At 39.5% G+C, this 19,323-nt stretch overlaps 1 protein-coding gene across 1 annotated transcript in view; it reads right to left on the bottom strand.

The window, feature by feature from the left end:
- The window catches only part of FCRL5 (Fc receptor like 5), a 43,267-nt gene extending 26,120 nt beyond the window's left edge, over positions 1 to 17,147 (bottom strand). Inside the window, exons 1-7 of the mRNA XM_060141868.1 lie at positions 17,117 to 17,147; positions 9,855 to 9,875; positions 8,350 to 8,604; positions 7,002 to 7,274; positions 6,428 to 6,712; positions 4,696 to 4,971; positions 1,620 to 2,011 (exon numbers count right to left, since the gene is read on the bottom strand). Of these exons, the coding sequence (XP_059997851.1) occupies positions 1,620 to 2,011; positions 4,696 to 4,971; positions 6,428 to 6,712; positions 7,002 to 7,274; positions 8,350 to 8,604; positions 9,855 to 9,875; positions 17,117 to 17,147 (1,533 nt within the window). The remainder of the gene's footprint in view (positions 1 to 1,619; positions 2,012 to 4,695; positions 4,972 to 6,427; positions 6,713 to 7,001; positions 7,275 to 8,349; positions 8,605 to 9,854; positions 9,876 to 17,116) is intronic.
- Between the last annotated feature and the right edge of the window lie 2,176 nt (positions 17,148 to 19,323).

Below are 19,323 nucleotides of genomic sequence, written 5' to 3'. Positions count from 1 at the left end.
GACGAGTGTCGCTCAGCCTCTCCCTCACTCTGTTTCTTCCAGAGCTTCATGAATTCATGGCCTCTGGGTTCCTATTCCAACTTGAATCACAGAATTCTGGGGCTGTAAGGGACGCTAATTACTGTCTTATCTAACTTTCAATAGAAGGTGAAAACAGCAAGACAAAGAAAATTTAAAAGTTTTGCCCAAATTATGAGCTAGCTATTTTCATATCCAGGGCTAGAATTCAGATTTTCTGACCCACGCTGACATCAGACAACCCGAGCAAGGTCTTTTTTATGTACACTGGCTCTTTCTAGGAAACCTCAGAGGTCCTGCTGTGCATATCGTTCCTAGAAAAAGTATTTTCTTAAACGTAGTTCATTACATGTCACGTTGTCCCAAGTGACCCTGCTCTCTTGGCCATCATTTGTTGAATTAGAGGTGAGCAGTTGGTTTAAGAACATTCTATGTATAGACTTGCCAGTGGCCTATGAGGTGTCTTAGAGCTAGGCTGCTTGACTAGTTAGACTAGTTGGAAGCACCGCTTTGGCAGTTGGGGCAGACGCTGAAATACAGAGCAGGATGTCATACCTAGAAGTCCAAGGCAGTCAATGCTGAAATTAACAGGAGTTTTGAGTAAAAATAAGTTATAAGATAGAGTCATAAAAATGAGGGTGGAAAGCACTTAGGAGCAGTAAGAACAATGGGTCAGAAGGACATAGAAAGGAAATAGCTGATGGGCTTAGGAGTAGAGAATAATGAAAGCTTCTAGATCCTCAGACATCAGTATAATCTGTTTTTGAGAAATAAGTTGAATTCTGAGAGATCTCCCAGTTCTTATTCCATGAATCTGAATATAATGTCTTTCCTGTTTTTTGTTTTGTTGTTGTTGTTGTTGTTTTTTAATCCCTGGATATCCTTAACAAACCCTTACCCACTGGAGACATCAGGGTTTTTTTCTTCTGACCTAAAATGATCTGATATACCAGATTCAAGATTTTTCTATTTATATTTCTCTTCTCTGAAAAGAAAACTGAACTTTCACTCTCTACTAAACAAAGATTCCAAGTGTAAACAGAAGCAAATTTGCCCCTAAAATGACACTTTTTCATGGTTCCATGGGAAACCATGATCTGTACAACTATGGTTCGTATACCTTTATAAATGTATGTCATACTGCAACAAAAAATTTAAAAACATAATACAATGAAATGACACTAATTTTACTGGGTTAAGTCAAAGGATCACGGAAACCCCAGAAAACAAATGAGCTGGTTTCCAGGAAGCAATTTCCTCCCTTCCCTTCACCTTTAGCCCTCTTTAAACCTACTGGAAGAGCTTGAATTGCTTGAGAACACTTTGGAGAAAGTAAGGTCTTGCCCACTATATGCCCATATGACTGTGCTTGTAGCTAAATTAATATGTAAGTGTTATTGGGGAAATATGAGATGCTTCTGTGCATGGAGTTAAGAGAAATTGGCTTGGAGACTGAATATACAGGGCCTGAGAAGATAATTTGAGAAAACAAATTCATTTGGTAAAAGCTGGGGAAGGTGCTGAGCTATCATAAGGGTCTGGCTGAGCCAGGGATGGGTGAGATTAAGGCCCACAGATAGCTGGTTCTATAAGAAGGGAACCAAGACAGGCATGAGGTTGACTGGGGTAGGAAACTGGAAGATCCATGCAGACCTCTGAAAAGGTTGGTGTGAGAGGGTCAGGGATGGGTCACTGACAGGAATCCAGAGCTTACTGGTGACAGAGAGTCTCAGGGTCTCACTGCTCTGGAGGCCAAGGCCATTGTCAGCTGTGCAGTAGTAGTTCCCAGAATGCTCTTCAGTTAGAAAGAATCTATAGGACATTGTTCTCCATAAAGTAGCTTCTATCTTCATGAGCAGCACACCTTCATGAAAAAACTGATACCAGATGGGCAGAGAACCTCTCTGAGCTTCACAGTCAAAGCTCACCTCATCTCCCACAAAAGTCCAGGTCCCAGGAGGGCTGAGGGTGAGGACAGGTTGAGACACGGGGACTGAGGGAAAGAAACACTTAGTCAAACAGGTGCATCTGACACTTCTTGGAGCTTTCAATCAGTGGCTAGTGAGATGTCCAGCCTGAAGTCCACTGGCCCTCAGGGCAGCCCAGTGCCTCCCAGGCTTTTCTCCCCAGCTCTCTCCTGTTTTCCATGCTGGTCTTCTCCTTTCCCATCAGACCTGGCCCTTCTCTTCTCCTGTCTCCCTTTGTTAGGTGACCCTCATTCTTGTTTTCCAGAGGAAATGATGTTCTCTGGGAAGAAGTCCCTTATTTTGCTTCCACCAGACTGACAGATTTACCTTGTCCCTTCCCTTTGCCATATGACCATGGAAGATCTGTTCCCTCACCTGCCAAGCCTCTCTGAGTCTTCTTATCAGTCCCTGCTCTACACTTCTCCCTTTGCTGGGATTGGCCTCAGGCCTCTGCCCTTGGCCCATTTCTGTTCCAGATTCACATACTCTTCTAGGATGCTCTCCTCTGTTCCTACACTCTCCCTGCATCCAGCCTGACCCTCTCTATTTACAGGTGAGAAAACTGAGTCAGGAAAAGGTTAGGAGATCCACCTGTAGTCCCTCAGCAGGCTGTTTTCAGGGCCAGATAGGACCTGAGTCTGTCTCCTTACTCATGGTCTAATGCTGAATCATATCATCTCCTTGAAAGTGGAACTGGAGTTTGCCACCAATGAAGGAAACAGCATAGGGCTCTACAGAAGCTATTTTCCTCTCACTACCACCACTACCTTAATAGCTTTCAGTGTAAGATGGCATCAGATACTGGTAAAGTAGGTGGTGTAGTTTGGGGTGGTGCAGTAACCATAGTTACATGGTTGGAGTAACTGTGATGTTGCTACCTGTCTGTATCCTACATGGATTTGCACATTGGTTATTGCCAATAATTAATTGTTGATTGGAACAACAGATATCTCCACAACTCTGGGATAGAGAAATGATTTGAGAACTACTAAGATTGATTGGAAACTCAAGCATCTGGGGATTTGAAGGATAAAGAAAGAAAAGAGAAAAACAGTGAATTATGTAGATGCCAGGGACCAAGGAGGGGGAGAGAGACAGATGCTGCAGACATATTAAGGGGTGTGATGGTATCTGAACTTGTTGAAAGATGAGGCCCACAAGATAGAGGCAGTTGTTCAAAGGCCTGGGAACCAATGGGGATATTAGAATGGTGTTATGGACAGAACTGTGTCCCTTCCAAATACATATGTTGAAGCCCTAATCTCCAATATGACTGTATTTGGAGATAGGGCCTTTAAGGAAATAAATGTCAAATGAGGTCATAAGGGTGGGGCCCTAATCAGATGGGACTGGTGTCCTCATAGAAGAGGAAGAGAGAGGCCTCTCTCTCTCCCAGGGCACAGAGGAAAGGTCATGTGAGGACACAGAGATAAGGTGGCCTACCACAAGCCAGAAAGAGAGCCCTGATTAAATACCAATCTTACTGGCACCTGATCTTGGACTTTTAACCTCCAGAACTGTGAGAAAATAAATTTCTGTTGTTAAACCACCCAGTCTGTGGTATTATGTTATGGCAGCCTGAGCAAACTAATATAGATGAATTGGGGAAGAAGCAGGAAGTAGGTAAGGTAGTAGAGATTTGTTGGGATTCAGTAACAGGAAGATTAGACCCAGGAATCGCTGGACTATTTTTTTTTTTTTGATTGACAGAAAAATCAAAGACTGCATATCATCTAAACCAAATAATGGTGAACTCTGACAGCATCTGGACCCTGAAAAATTTTCACAGCTGTGTTAGGAGAGTTTTGGTCAGACTGTGTATTTTACTGTTGATGATTCACTGTAAGGAATTCCTGAGAGTGTGGTCACAGGAAGGAGCTCAGATCTGCCAAGCAGAGGCAATGAACCTGCTGTGGTGCCATGTGAACCAAAAGCCTGTGAATTTCTGAAGCTGCAGTCTTTAGATTGTGGGGTAACAAACAACCTGATCCTGTGACTTCTGGTGGTCAGACTTAACTCACTTCTGATGGAGAGTGGCCTCTCCTCACTGCCTGGGTCCCCAGGTCATTGTCTGAGTACAGGAGTCCTTCCCAGAATGTTCTGTGGGCAGAGAGATTTAGGGATGTTCCTCTACTATAGGGGTCTGGGGTCCTCAGGATTTCAGCCTCATGATAAAACTGATACAGAATTGAAAGAGAGGCTCCCTTGGTTTCACAGGGAAGATCTGGAACTCTATCTCATTCTTCCCAATATCCTGTGCCCTAGGAGCCCTGAGGGTGGTGAAAAGATGTGTCATTTGGAACTAAAAGAGACAACGAGGTAGTGGGAGGGAGGGAATCCCTGCACATCCTTAAATCAATGAGGCTTATGAAGACACATGGTCCCAGATTGTTCCAGTTCTAAAATTCTGTTTGTTCTGGCTTTATCCCAGGAGCCACCGCATTTAAGCTAAAAAGTAATTTGTAAATATGAAGAGTCCAGACATATGCCAATCACTGAGTACTTTCTCTGACCTCCATTTCTAGGAGTTTCCAAAAGCTCCCATAACTCCTTCTATCCCTAAATCCCACTCCTGTTAGTCTCTAACTTCTGGTAGATTATTCAGAGTAGTAAATTATTGGCAACTATCAACATTCACTCCCACTCAACCACCTTGTGGTTTTCACGAAGTTTGAAAAGCCATCCCTCAGACAATATCTGGCAGACATACCTTTCACATTGATGGTCACTGGGTCACTGCGGAAGGAGGAATGACTATTGCTGGCAACACAATAATACTCTCCATCATGGCTGTTTTGCACCACAGGGATCTTGAATTCTGTTTTTGAGGAAGTGTGAAGCTTTCTTTCTCTCCTCAGCTTGAATTTTCTGTACCAAGAAACTGTGATGGGGCCTGGAACTCCATTTACTGAGCAGATGAGCACCAGCTCCTGCCCTTCAAACACCAACTCTGGGAGAGGGTATATACGGACGTCAGGAACAACTTCTAAATGAATAAAAATGACATGTGGGATTCTTGGTATTGGGGTGTCACAGAATGAGTCATAGAAGAAGAGTCTCAGAATGGGAAGGGCTAAGTCTGCTGACCCGATGGGAAGTTGGCCTGGAGTAGAATTGGGCTTGTTCCTTGGGATGAGGGAGAAAGTGGTGGAGCGACTGTGGTCCATCCATGGTTTGGGAGAACTTCAACTCCCTAATGAAATGGTGGAGCATCTGGCACAAGAAAAAGAGGCAACCCTGCCCACCCTCCCCTCATGCCCTACCTGTTAGAACATGGACTAATCATTCTAGAAATTACACCCGGTGCCCAACAGTGGTGTTGCTTGTGGGGGAAGTGGTGGATGGTGAAGGGGACAGGAAGACCTGCCATCAGAGGTGCTTGTTCTGAAGCTGTGACAACTGCAATGGCTAGCTGGAAATCAATCATTGGCATATACAGAAAGCTTGCCCTGGAATAAGCACTTCTTAACACCTCTGCCAGTCAGTTAGATGATCAGAGATGTGGACACATAACAGTCCTCCTAAAACTGGGAAAATCTGTGATGAAAGTGTTCTATACTCCAGGTGGTTGTGGTTTTACACTAGGATGTTGGCTTAGGGCAGTGCCTTTCTGAGTCATCCTGGGGGCTTGAAGAACAAGGGAAGATACCTGGGAACAGAGAGGGAGTAGGGTTTGAGACTAGGGTTCCATCAATTATGCTAGGGGAGATCCTATGCTAGAAATTACTATTTTGCAACTGTTGGGTAACACCCTCTCCACTTCCTTTCAATTTTCCAGTCCAAACCAGGGACCTAAGGAAAACCTGTTGACTGTGACTGGAGAACAAAGATTAATAAATTCTGGATAGTGTAGAAGAAACATAGAACCTTCTTTTTTGCTTAGGAATGGGAGTGAATTTATGGAGAATGCTACCACTTTCACCTCTTCCTCATTCAGGAAAGCATGCACCCCAGATCTGCATCTTTCCTAATGCTCAAACACGTCTCCTATGAGATGGGTCAAATTTAATCAGAAGAGGCATTTGACAATTGGTTAGCAGTCATGCATGAGGACCTACACAGTTTCAGAGACGTAGGGAAAAGTAATCGTGGATAAAACACCATCCTTAAAGACAGCAAGTTGAAACTATTTACTCCCCAATCTCCTGTCCTTTGTTTTTTTATTCTTAAGTGCTCTGCTCCAGGGATCTAGCATTCTAGGAATCTGTCCATCTGGCTGAGCAGAGTCCATCCAGCCCAGTCGGAGGGCTCTGCCACAGCCCATGGCTTATGCCTATAGGCCTACCAGGAAAAACAAATGGTGTCAAGGAAGAGAAACTTCAGAAGAAAAAGAAAGAGTTGTATCTCATGGGATTGAAAGAAAAAAATAAACAACTGTTGTGCCACTCTGCCCGGCTCTTCCCAGCCCCAGTCTTAGCAAGTCTCACCTCACTAACACTTACTTTTCACCTGTATCTGTAATCTCTGGCTCTGTTTCTGGACAGAGGGATTCATGCTCTGTGCCTGGCACCAGTAAGACCCTGAGTTTTCTCTCCATATGGTGCGGATCCAGAATTCTGGAGAGCTTCCCCAGCCTGACCCCAGGGACCTTCTGTCTCTGAAGAAGTGAAACTGGAGCTGGACATCTGGCCTCTGTGGAGAGAGCTGGGTCTCACAGGTCAGAGTTACTGCTCCTCCTTCAGTGGGCTGGGTGGAGCTGGCTCTCAGCACAGGACGTGGAAACAGCTCTAGAGAGAAGAATCAAAACAGTCCCTGGAGCAGTGAGGCTTGTAACTGCTCTGCAGAAAAACACAGTTCATCCTCAGCACGAGCAAGCAGAGCATACAAAAGCAGGCAGAAGAGATGCCACCTTTGATTACTAATATCCTTCAGCCCAAAGCACAGTAGTACTTTCTCTGTTCCTTGTAGGACTGTGCCCTGAGGTTCAATGGTATTACAGTCCACCCTCTTTATCCTCTACAATCTCAGGGGTCCTCCTTTAGACTAACCTATTTCACAAAATAATGAAGGCTTTACCTTGGACTTCGATTTTGACCGAGTTTGAAGAAACCAACTGATCATCTTCCTTAACTCCAGTACAGTGATATTTGCCGTTGTCCTTCAGACTTGCCTGATGAATATGGAAGTCAGTCAACATTCCCACTGGTATCTCCACAGTGTGATCTTCCAGGACTTTTTCATTCTTGTACAGCTTTATAGTTTTCAGTACTGTGTTTGCCTTTGCTCGGCATCTCAGAATTACAGATTCTTCTTCAAACACATCAAGTGGAGCCTGCAGGATCAGGTTGGCTGTAGGAAACACATGGACAGTTGTTTGTTTCATCTGATTGTTTCTCCCTTCTTTTCATTATTATTCCAATAGATTTTATAAGAGAGGGACTAGGAAAAAGGATTCTTAAAATAATTATCATTTCTTTTTTTCTGGTCTTATCGATCTATCTATCTATTTTATATTTTATTTTTTGGCCATGATGCGCGGCTTGCAGGATCTTAGTTCCCCAGCCAGAGATCAAACCCGTGCCCCTGAAATGTAAGTGCAGAGTCCAAACCACTGGACCACCTGGGAAATCCCTCTTTTTTTCTGGTTTTAAAAGGAACACATATGTTTGAGAAAATTTTGTAAACGGAAATGTAAATTAATCTTATCATCACACCACCCAGATTTTTTCAAGTTCTTTTTTCTATGTACATGTATATGAGAGTCTGTGTGTATTTCTTTTCTTTTTATGAAATTAAAATATTTATCTACTTGATAACTTGCTTTTCACTTACTTTGCTATGAACACTTTCCTATGTCATCAATATCATTCCCTAATCTGGTTTTCAATGACCACAAAGTTTTCCTACAACAGCAGTAAGGTAATTCATTTAATGAGTTTTCTTTTCTTGACCATTTAATGTTCTTCAATTTTGGTTGTATATATCTATGATTATTTCAGTAGGTAAATTCTTAAGAGGGGAATTGTCAGGTCAAAGAAGCTCTTAGCTCTTTGCTACTATACTGCTTCCTTGTTCACTAAATTAAAGAGCATTATAACTAGAAAGATACTGCTTCAACTCAAAACAGGTGGCTTTAGGACAGAAATGGAAATTTCTGTCTATCTATATAACTATCTATCTATCTGTCAAATATTAACAAATCCTCATGTAGATTATTATTCCTAATAAATTTTATAAGCCTCAAACTATACATAGTTTCAGAAACCATTCAGATAAATTGCTTCTCAAATTTCCTTTTTCCTGAGCAGCTTGTAAAATATATAAATTCCTGGGCCCTATTTCTATAGCTTTTGAATTAGTAAATCTAGCTGAGTTCTGGGTAACTTTATTATTACTAAACTTTTTTCTTTCATTTCTTTCCCACCTGGAGAAAAGAGCAAGCCCACACGATTACTCAGGGGTGAGTCCTGGGCCTGGCATCTGTAATCTCCAGATTCATGGACCTCATGCGTGTTTCCTGAGGTTTCACTTTGTGTTTTTTCCAGAAGATACCAACGGTACCATTTTATTTTCTCTGATGCATCCAAGTGAAATGTTTTGCAAGTCAGTGTCACATTCTCTCCTTGGAAGACAGTGGTCCATGGAGAATGGAGGAAAATTACAGATTTTGGTTCAGTTGCTGTGGATGAAAGAGAAAGAATCTGAGATGGAGTGGCCTGCAGTCCCCATCACAGTGGTTTGTGAGGCCCAGACTGGAGGTCCTGGCTTTGGAGAATCCCTAAGAAACCCCCCTGGGAAGGTCACTGATTGCTCAAGTCTGTGTTTCAACCAAAGCACTCACCCAGCAGAAAGTGATTGCTGAGGGGATGACAATGAGCAAAATGATTTCAAGAGGGTGATACCAGGAAAGATTCACTGCCAAATGTCAATGGGAAAAAAATGGTAGGTTAGTCTGTTATGGAATTGGATCCTGGGAAATGTCATCCCCTGCCCCTGCCACTTCATCATGTTCATAAACTCATAAGAACTTCCCAGTGAGTTGTTAAAATCACAATTTTGCACTTTCCAAAAAAGGATAAATCATATTAAGATTTTGGCACTGGAAAAAGCTTGAGAGCTTAACTTGTCTAACACCTTCATCTTATAGATCATATCCAGGAAATGCCCAGAAAAATCCCATCATAGCTAATTGTGGTAGAGCAAAGAATGGACAAGTTGTTAGCTAGAATCCAGAGGTGATCTAATTAAGGATGAAACACTGGGCAGCTGATTTTGGACAGGAGAGAGGTGGTAGTGAGTTCTTGCTATTTATGAGTCCTCAAATAGCCAAAATACTCTGACCCAAAAGATTGGCAATTAAGTGTTAGAACTTAAAAAAAATGTGAGATACAGACAATTTGTCTCCTCCCTCAATCTCCTCTTTTTGTGTATTTCTTTCTTTTAAGGGACCATTTGTTGGATGTTCTTATGCTCCCCACACATTTCCTGGAGGATTTTACTCCTAAAACTTCAGAGAAGGCAACATTCCCACTGGTATCTGCACAGTGTGATGTTTTCAGAGAAGTTTTGCAGGCTTGCTGATTGGAAAACGTCTTATCCCAAGTCCTGTGCATTTGATATGGAGTTAAGATGTCCTGCCTTGTTATCTGGGGTCCATTTGCAATAGGAGTAAGTGCAGGACCTAGTGAAGGCCAGGAGTTGCTTGTACATTTGCTGCTTCTTCCAGGGAGGGTCAGAGGATGACCACATGGCTATCCTGGCTCTTAGGCAATGCCAATAGACCAGGTGACACTTTCACATCTTTGCCGACCTCAGCAAGAGAAACAGGAGATATTAGAGATCCTCAGGCAATCATCACAAATATTTCATATTTATTAGGGAGACACTCTTATCCAGGGACACTGAAGTACATAAGAAAGGAGAACTCACCAAATTGTCCACTGACAGGAGCTGTAAAAATATAAAGAGCCAGAGATGAGCACAGAGCAAGGAATCTTTGGCTTTTCAAAGGGAAAGCTTGTTTTTTTTCCATTCATTTATTATTTCTTTCATTAAAATTTATTTTTTAACGTAATAGTCATTTGTCAAATGTCTATTTATACTGGTCATTGTGCTTGGACTAAAGCGTGAATAAAAAAGATGAATAAAAAATGGTATCTGATAAAAGAAGTTGATTGGTGGGATAAACAGAAACCCTAAGCAAAATAATATAATTATAATACAGGGTATAAGTGCAGTAACAGAAATACACATGGGCATCTTGAAGGCAGAAGGGTCACCCATCCCAGTATGCAGGGTCTGTGTATGTGAGTCAGTGTGTGGCAAAGAGGGTGGGTGGACCATGAAAGATACCTGAAGGAAGTGATGCTTGAGAAGACTGAATGAGAACATAGGAGTCAGCCGGGCAAAGGTGTTTGTGTGTGGCAAGAGCTGATGGGGGGTGTAATTAAGACAGAAAGGGCACAGATGTGAAGAAATAGCACTGGTGTTTAGAAGTTGAATGCAGGAGTGGTTCTGGAAGGTAGAGAGTTTAGGGGAAATCAAATTAGACAGATAGGCAGGGCCTAAGTTATGGATGGTATGTAGCTATGGTTTCATCATAAAAGTAACAGAGAGCCATGGAAACGTTTCAAGTAGGAAAGTGACAAGATTAAAAGTTGTAACTTATTGGAGCACTCTGGCAGATGTAAAGCAGAAGGACTGGAGGGAAGGCAGAGCAAGAGATGATGATATTTAATTTTCTTCAGAATGTTTATCTGAAATTATCTTATTTGCTTGTTTACTTTGTTTGTTTACTTTCCCTTCTCTAGAATAGAAGCTATGTGAAAGCAGGGACTTCTCATGTTCACCAAATATCACGCAGAATTTATAACAGTGCCTGGCTTATAAGAGACATTTCATAAACATTTATTGAGTAATGAATTAATTAAAGTACTAAGTTAGTAAGTATCTCTACTTGGGAGAATACGGGTTTGAGAAAGGGGTATTGGAGAGGCAGAGGAGGTAAAATTGACTAGTTTGTAAACTGATTACACATTCCAGATGAGGGACAGATTTGATTCATTCATTCAACAGAAATTTGTGGAATGCCAACTGTATCTAGGAACTGGACAAAACAATGGAAATCCAGTAGTGAGCAAAAGGGATATTATCCCTGTCCACATGGGGATGATGAGAAATAATCCAAACCTAAGTATTATAATCAGAGCAATGGATTATTTGCCATTTTCTAAATATCTTGGCACCATGGATTTGTATTGTTTTATAAGTAGCTAATATTTTTCTGAGTGTATTCTCTGTGGTAGATATTCACATACATTATTTCATGTAATCTTCTTAACTATCCCTATGAGGAAAGTTCTATGATTATCCCCATTTTACAGACCAGAAACTGTTTAAGTAGCTGTTAAGGGCAGAATTGAGTTTTTAACCCATTTATTTGAACCCATCCTGTTTGACCCCAAAGCACATGTTCCTGGCCATTACCCTATCCTGCTCCTTTGTTTTGGTGCCACACAAGGATGTGCTTCCTATTTCTGGAGTATTCCATGCAGCTTCCAACTATGGGGTCTTTTTTTCTCACATTGTGCTGCACCTCTTCCCTGCCCCCTCCATCTCCTACCATCTATCTGTTTCATGAAGTCATTACCAGCTACTTGGCATATAGTTTTTAACCACTTTTACGATCATTGGTAACTTTGCTTGGACAATTGTTTAACTGAGATCTTGTTACATAGATATTTCTTGTACATTGGCCTTGTTGAAGGCCCTTCTATATCATGAGCTTCCTAAGCACAGAAATGCTGCCTCCCGTGTCTTCCCATCATTCTCAGCACCTAGCATAGTGCTGTGTATTAATGTTACTAAATAATTTGTTGAACAAATATGTTTTATTCTAATATTTTCAACTTTGGTAAAAAAAGAACCAGTTGATATGTGTGAATTGATAGACTTATACACACCCACAGGCACAAAGAGAATGTCACATGTTGGAAGTGACATGAACAAGATGGTAGAAGAGGAGGTCTCTAGTCTTTGTCTCCACCCTCTACAGAAACAAAGTTTTGGCAGACATCTACAAACAAAAACTGAGAGCTTTGAGATCTAGAGATTGTGAAACCCCATTGGAGCCCAAGACCAAGGAGGGCCACTTTGAGAAGACAAGCACATGCGCTGGTAGAAGACTCACTGACTATGATCCCAGCTACAGAATGAAAGCTGCCTTATTCTCCTGTAAACTCAACTCTAGCTCCACTTGTCCATTGTCTTGCCACCAGCCTTTTCTGCCGAGGAATTCACGCTCATCCATGCCCTTGGTTGCAAGCCCACCAGCCTCAGACCTGAGTTCTATTTCTGAAGCAGTTCTGTGACTGAGATCCAGTCACACTCTACTGTAGTCCAAAGCAGTCTTGCCTGTCCAGGGTTCTACCCAGGGACCCAGTGAAAGCCACACCTGTAGGCATCCCTGACAACAGAACTTCATGTCTTGAACTTGACTGTGGTCCTAAAGCCATCCTGTGACCAAACTCCAGTACCACTCTACTGAAGTTCAGGGAAGTCCTGACTTCTCAGGGACCAGCCAAACAACCCAATGAGAGAATGCTCAGGGACCTAGCAGAAATCACACCCATCCATGCCCTTGGTAACAGGCTTGCCAACTTCAGACCCAAATGCAGACCCAGCAATAACCATGAGATCCAGCTCCAGCCAAGCTCAACCATGATCCTGGAGGCAATCCTATAAGTTCATGGAAGAAGCAAGAGTATTTAACAGTTCAAACAAGTAAATACCAGAAAGAGTGTCTGCTTTTCTAAATTCACAGACACCAATGCAGAGCTACACAGATCATATTTTTCAGGCAAATATGACAACATCAAAGGAAACTAATAAAGCTCCAGTAACTCCCCTAACGATCCATGAACTGCTTGACTAACATTTCAAAATAATAGTCTTACAGAAGCTCGATGAACTATAAGAAAAAGCAGACAAGTAAATTAATCCACAAACAATAGATAAACAAAATGAGAAGTTTAACAAAGAAATAGAAAACATAAAAAAGAACCAAAACAAAAATCTTGGAGCTAAAGAATACAACGACTAAGCTGAAAAATTCAATAGACACCTTCAATAGCAGAAGTGATCATGCAGGAGAAAGAATCAGTAAATTCAAAGACAAGCCATTCCATATTACCTAGTTAGAGGAACAAAAAGAAAGAAGACCAAAAAAGAGTGAAGATGACCTAGGTGGTTTATGGGATAACATTAAACCAATCAATATATGCATTATTGAAGTCCCAGAAGGAGCAGAGTATAAGAGTGAAAGATTGTTTAAAGAAATAATTAAAAACTTCCCAAATCTGGGGAGGGAATTGAACATCTAGATCCATGATTCCCAAAGGATCCCAAATAAGCTAGACATCAAAAGGTCCAAGACATATTATAATCAAACTCTCAAAAGTCAAAGACAAAGAGAAAGTTTTGAAATCAGCAGAAGAACAGCAACTCATCACACACAAGGGAACCCTAATAAACGTACAGTGGATTTATCAGTAGAAAAATTGCAGATCATGAGAGAGTGGGATAATTAAAATACTGAAAGAAAAAAACCCTGCCAACCCAAAGTACGATACATGGCAAATCTGTCCTTTGAAAATGAAGGCGAGATAAAGACTTTCCAAGATAAACAAAAGCTGGGAAAGTTAACTACCATAAAACCTGTTGTAAAGAAAAACTAAAGGAAGTTCATCAAGTTGAAATTAAAGAACACTAACTAGCAACATGAAAACACATGAAATTATAAAATTCACTGTTAAAGGTGAGTATATATATGGTTTGACTTATGACTTTTCAGCTTTGTGATGGTGCAAAAGCAATACACATTTGGTAGAAACCATACTTTGAACTTTGAATTTTGATCTTTTCCTGGGCCAGCAATATGTGGTATGATACTCTCTTGTGATGCTGGGCAGCAGCAGTGTGCCAGAGCTCCCAGTCAGCCACACAGTCAAAAGGGTAAACTTACAACAATTCTGTATCTATACAGTCATTCTGTTTTTCACTTTCAGTACAGTATTCAATAAATTACATGAACTATTCAATACTTTACTATAAAATAGGATTTGTGTTAGATGATTTTGCCCAACTGTAGGCTAATGTAAGTGTTCTGAGCATGCTTAAAGCAGTTTAGGTTAGGCTATGATATTCAGTAGGCTGGGTGTATTAAATGCATTTTAGACTTATGGTATTTTCTACTTATAGTGAGTCTATCAAGACATAACCTCATCATGAATTGAGGAAGATCAGTATAGTTATATTCAGACTACTCTGAATACTGGGTCTTATTCTATTCAGTCTGCTATGAAAAAAATGCCATACTGGGTAGCTTATAAACAGCAGTAATTTATTTCTCAAAGCTCTGGAGCCTGGAAAGTCCGATATCAAAGCACTGGCAGACTCATCTCCAGTACAGTGCACTTCATCATAGACAGCTATATTTTCACTATAATCTCATATGGAAGAAAGCATAAGAGGGCTCTCTTTGGCCTCTTTTACAAGGGCACTAATCTCTTTCATGATGGTTCTGCCCTCATGACATAATCATCTCCCAAATGTCCCACCATCTCCTAATACTATCACCTTCGGTGTCAAAATTTTAACATATGAAGTTTGAGGGGAAACAAACATTCAGACCATAGCATCCTATATAATGGTATATAAATCACATTTAATTCCAGTGAAAAGAGTTTAAAAAGACAAAAGTATTAAAAATAACTATAGCTAAAACAATTTGTTAATGTATATACAATATAAAATATGTAAATTGTGATATCCATAACAAAATGGGGGGGAGAACTAAAGGTGTAGAGTTTTAATATGTGATTGAAATACAATTTCTTAACTTAAATTGTCTGTTATATTTTATAAGGTCCCATAGTAATCACAAAGAAAAAAACTGAAATAGGTACACAAAGACCCCCAAAAGCTAAAACTATCTTGAACCAGAAGAACAAAACTGGAGGCATTATACTCCCTGACTTCAAATTTTATTACAAAACTATGGTAATCAAAGCTAACATAAAAATAAACATATAGAACAATGGATCAAGAACAGAGAGCCCAGAAATAAGTCCACACTTTTACAGCCAACTGATCTTCAAAAGGGGTGCCAAAAACACACAAGGGGGAAAGAATAGTTCTTCCTGTAAATCATTCTGCAAACACTGAATATCCACATGAAAAAAAAATTGGATCCTTATATATCACCATGTACAAAAATCAATTCAAAGTAGATTAATGACTTAAATATATGACCTGAAACTGTAAAACTACTAAAAGAGAACATAGGGAGAAAGCTTCTTGGCATTGATCTGGGACATGAGTTTTGGATATAACCCCAAAAGCATAGGCAACAAAAGTAATAACTAAAACAAATGGGATTGCAACAAAAGTAAAAGCTTTTGCGCAACAAAGGAAACAACAATATAAAGAGTAACCTATGAAATGGGAAAAAATATATGCAAATCATATATCCAATAAGGGGTTAATATATAAAATGTCTAAGGAACTCTAACAAATCAACAGCAAAATACAAATAACCTGATTAAAAAACAGTTAAGGACATGAATAGATATTCTTAATAGAAGACATAAAAGTGTCCAAAAGTATATAAAAAGATGCTCAACATTAATAATCATCAGGGAAGTGCAAATCAAAACCAGGAGATAACACCTCACACCAGTTAGAATGGCAAAATAGACAAAAGATAGACCAAATAGACAAAAAGATAACAAGTGTTGACGAAGAAACCTTGTACACTGTTGGTAAGAATATAAATTCACACAGTCATTATGCAGAAACAGTATGGAAGTTCCTAAAAAAAATAAAAGTAAAACTATCATATGATCTAGCAATCCCACTTCTGGGTATGTATCTGAAGGCAATAAAATCAGTATCTTGATGAGATTCCTGCATTCCCATATTCATTGCAGCATTATTCACAGTAGCTAAAATATTGAAACAATCTAAGTGTCTGTCAACTGATTAATGGATGAAGAAAATGTGTTGTATAATAATATTCCGTTGCGCATATATATATATATATATATATATATATATATGCAACGGAATATTATTCAGCTTTAAGAAAAAGAAAAAAATCCTGCCATTGTGAAAACATAGATAAACCTACAGGACATTATGCTAAATGAAATAAGCCAGAGAAAGACTAATACTGCATGATCTCACTTACATGTAGAATCTGAAAAAGTTGAACTCACAAAAGCAGAGAATAAAATGGTGTTTGCCAGGCAATGAATAGGATGTAGGGGAACTGGGGCGATGTTGGTCAGAGGAAATGAACTTTCAGTTGTAAGACGAAGGAGTACTGGATATCTAATGTAGAGCATGGCGACTAATAATGTTTTGTTGAAATTTGCTGAGAGTTCATTCTGAGTGTTCTTACCACACACACACACACACACACGGTAATTATGTGAAGTGAGAGAAATGTTAACTAGCTGATTGTTGTTATTACTGCATAATATATGTATATCAAAACATCTCATACATCTTAAATATATACAATTTTTATTTGTCAACTATACTTCAATAAACCTGGAGGGAAAAAGAAAGAATGTCATGAATCTTAGGTTTTTCCCTTGCCTTGCCCACTTCTCCCTGTGAGTCTCAGTCTTTGTCTCCCCCTCCCTGTGTTCTTTATCTGACAATCACAGCTGTGGTTTGCATTTGTGTGCAAAAGAAGGAGACATCTTTTGTATTAGAAAACTTTCCCTCCCATGTCCAGCACCATCTTCTGGCATTGTCATACAAGGGATAAACACTCTTCCTCTGCAGAGAGAAAACTAGGGTCTTCTCTGAATGAGACAATATGAACAAGCAAACGTAATACATTTTCTGGACTTTATCAAGTAATATTTGTTGTAGAAAAAAATGAATAAACCCTTAAGTGGTGTGGTCACTGTGGTTTCCTTCTTTGTAAAGTTGAAGCTCTGACCACGCTTTCAGCCTCAAGGGAGAAATCGCTGAGCTATACAGTGAAGCCAGAGAATATAATCTCCCCAGGCAGAAAAGAATCTCTGAGCAGGGGCTGAGCCCCAAGAAAAGGCCAGGTCCATGGTAGAGAGGTGCTGTCCCAACCCCACCCAGGGCCCACGTTGAGCTGTTCTACTTACCCAGGACCAGCAGTGATACCCACAGCAGCATGAAGACTTGGCCTGCCCAGGGCTGAGACCAAAAGAGAGGTTTTCTCAGGAATACCAGGTTTGGCCTTGATCTTACAGTTGTACACTGTCACAGTAGCCCCAAGGAAGACATCTGAGAAACAGCTTTTTCAAAGAGCAGGATGCATTAGTAAATTAGAAAAAAGGAAGTGGAAGTACCCATCCTTAACTACTAATCAAAGTTTCCTGCCCAGTGATCAAAGTGAAAAAATAAATGTTAGAGTTTTTAAAAAGCTCATATCCTTGACCCCACATTTCTATTGCTTGGAAAATACCTTAAGGAAAGTATGGAAGATAGCTCTAAAATAATGTTTTTGTGACATTATTCATAATAGCCAAAACACTTGAAGCAACATAATAGGACTGCTTAAGAATATTCTGATACATCTAAACAATGACATAAAATGCAGACATTAAGAATGAGATAAAGTTGCACATATAAGAAGGCAAGACAACCTTGATTAATGTGAAGAGAAAAAAGTGAGGAGTAGATTGGTATTTGTAGTATTAACACATTGAGGTAGATGTAAAAAATAGAGTACATGTGTATATAAACTGACAAAGTATCCTTTTTTATTTCCTGGAAAGTATACCTAAAATAGTGGTTATATTTGAGGAACTATGGATGGGAAAGAGACATTTTATTTTATGTCTTTCTATACTGTTTAACTTTTAAAAAATTACTATGTTTGTGAATTGATTTTATAACTTTTTAAAACTCAAGTTTCCATCCTGGTATACTGACAGCAAAGATCACTAAGACATTAGCTGCCATGAGAAATGCCAGTTCCTTATTTTCAAATAGTTTTCCCCACCCTTTCTTTCTGAGTCCATACCTTGGTCTTCTTAAGGGGACATTTAATCTCATATCTGCAAATGCATATCACCTTACATATATTATGTTATATCCTACCTACTTCATTCTGAGACAAGAAAAGCATATAAGGGTAAATAGAGATTATTCCATCTCAGTCCAGCAGGAGACCTCAAGGGAACAAAGAGCTTTTACTTGCTTTTGAAGCTAATACAAATAGCTCTGCTACATATATTCTTGTATAGGTCTCTCGGTGCATGTGGGCACGCATATCAGTTGAATATATACCTGGGAGAAGAATTCCTGGCTCTTAAAATTATTTTAGAAGGCTCAGTTTAGAAGGTACTGCTAAATTGTTTTGGAGAGTGGTTGTGCTAATTCCTACCTTATCAACCAGTGTGTGAGAGTTCTTGTTGCTGTAAAATATTTACTGATATTGGTATTATACTCTTGTAAACTTTAGACACTGTGCTAGGATTATCTTAATGCAGTTTTAATTTTCATGTCCCTGGTGAATTATGCAATTGAGCATCTTTTCATATTCTAATTGGTGAATTGGATATTCTTTTAATCTCACTGGTCATTTTTTCTTTTCTTGCCTTAAAATACAAATTTTATTTCATCTGGCTTGCAATTTTTCTTTTGTGATATCATTGTCTGGTTTTGGTAGTGTGATGTTGGTCTCATAAAATGACTTCAGAGATGTTCTTTCCTCTGCAATTTTTTGGAATAGTTTGAGAAGGATAGGTGTTAATTCTTCTCTAAATGTTTGATAGAATTCACCTGTGAAGCCATCTGGTCCTGGACTTTCGTTTTTTGGGAAATTTTAAATTACTGATTCAATTTTATTACTGGTAATTGGTCTGTTCATATTTTCTATTTCTTCCTGGTTCAGTCTTGGGAGATTTTACCTTTCTAAGAATTTGTTCCTTTCTTCTAGGTTGTCTATTTTATTGGCATATAGTTTTTTGCAGATGAAATGATACTACAGATAGAAAATCCTAAAGATGCCACCAGAAAACTACTAGAGCTCATTAATGAATTCAGTAAAGTTGCAGGATACAAAATTAATATACAGAAGTCTGTTGCATTTCTAGATACTAACAACAAACTATCAGAAGAAAAATTAAGGAAACAATCCCATTTACCATCAAATCAAAAAGAATAAAATACCTAGGAATAAACCTACCTAAGGAGGTAAAAAGCCTGTATACAGAAAATTATAAAACACCGATGAAACAAATTGAAGATGACACAAGTGGATGGAAAGCTATACCATGTTCTTGGATTGGAAGAATTAATATTGTTAAAATGACCATACTAGCCCAAGACAATCTACAGATTT

This window comes from Lagenorhynchus albirostris, chromosome 2 (genome assembly GCF_949774975.1).
Source record: "Lagenorhynchus albirostris chromosome 2, mLagAlb1.1, whole genome shotgun sequence".
Classification (NCBI taxonomy): domain Eukaryota; kingdom Metazoa; phylum Chordata; class Mammalia; order Artiodactyla; family Delphinidae; genus Lagenorhynchus; species Lagenorhynchus albirostris.
Note: the sequence above shows the minus strand (reverse complement) of the source record. Positions and strands in the feature narration are given on the sequence as shown.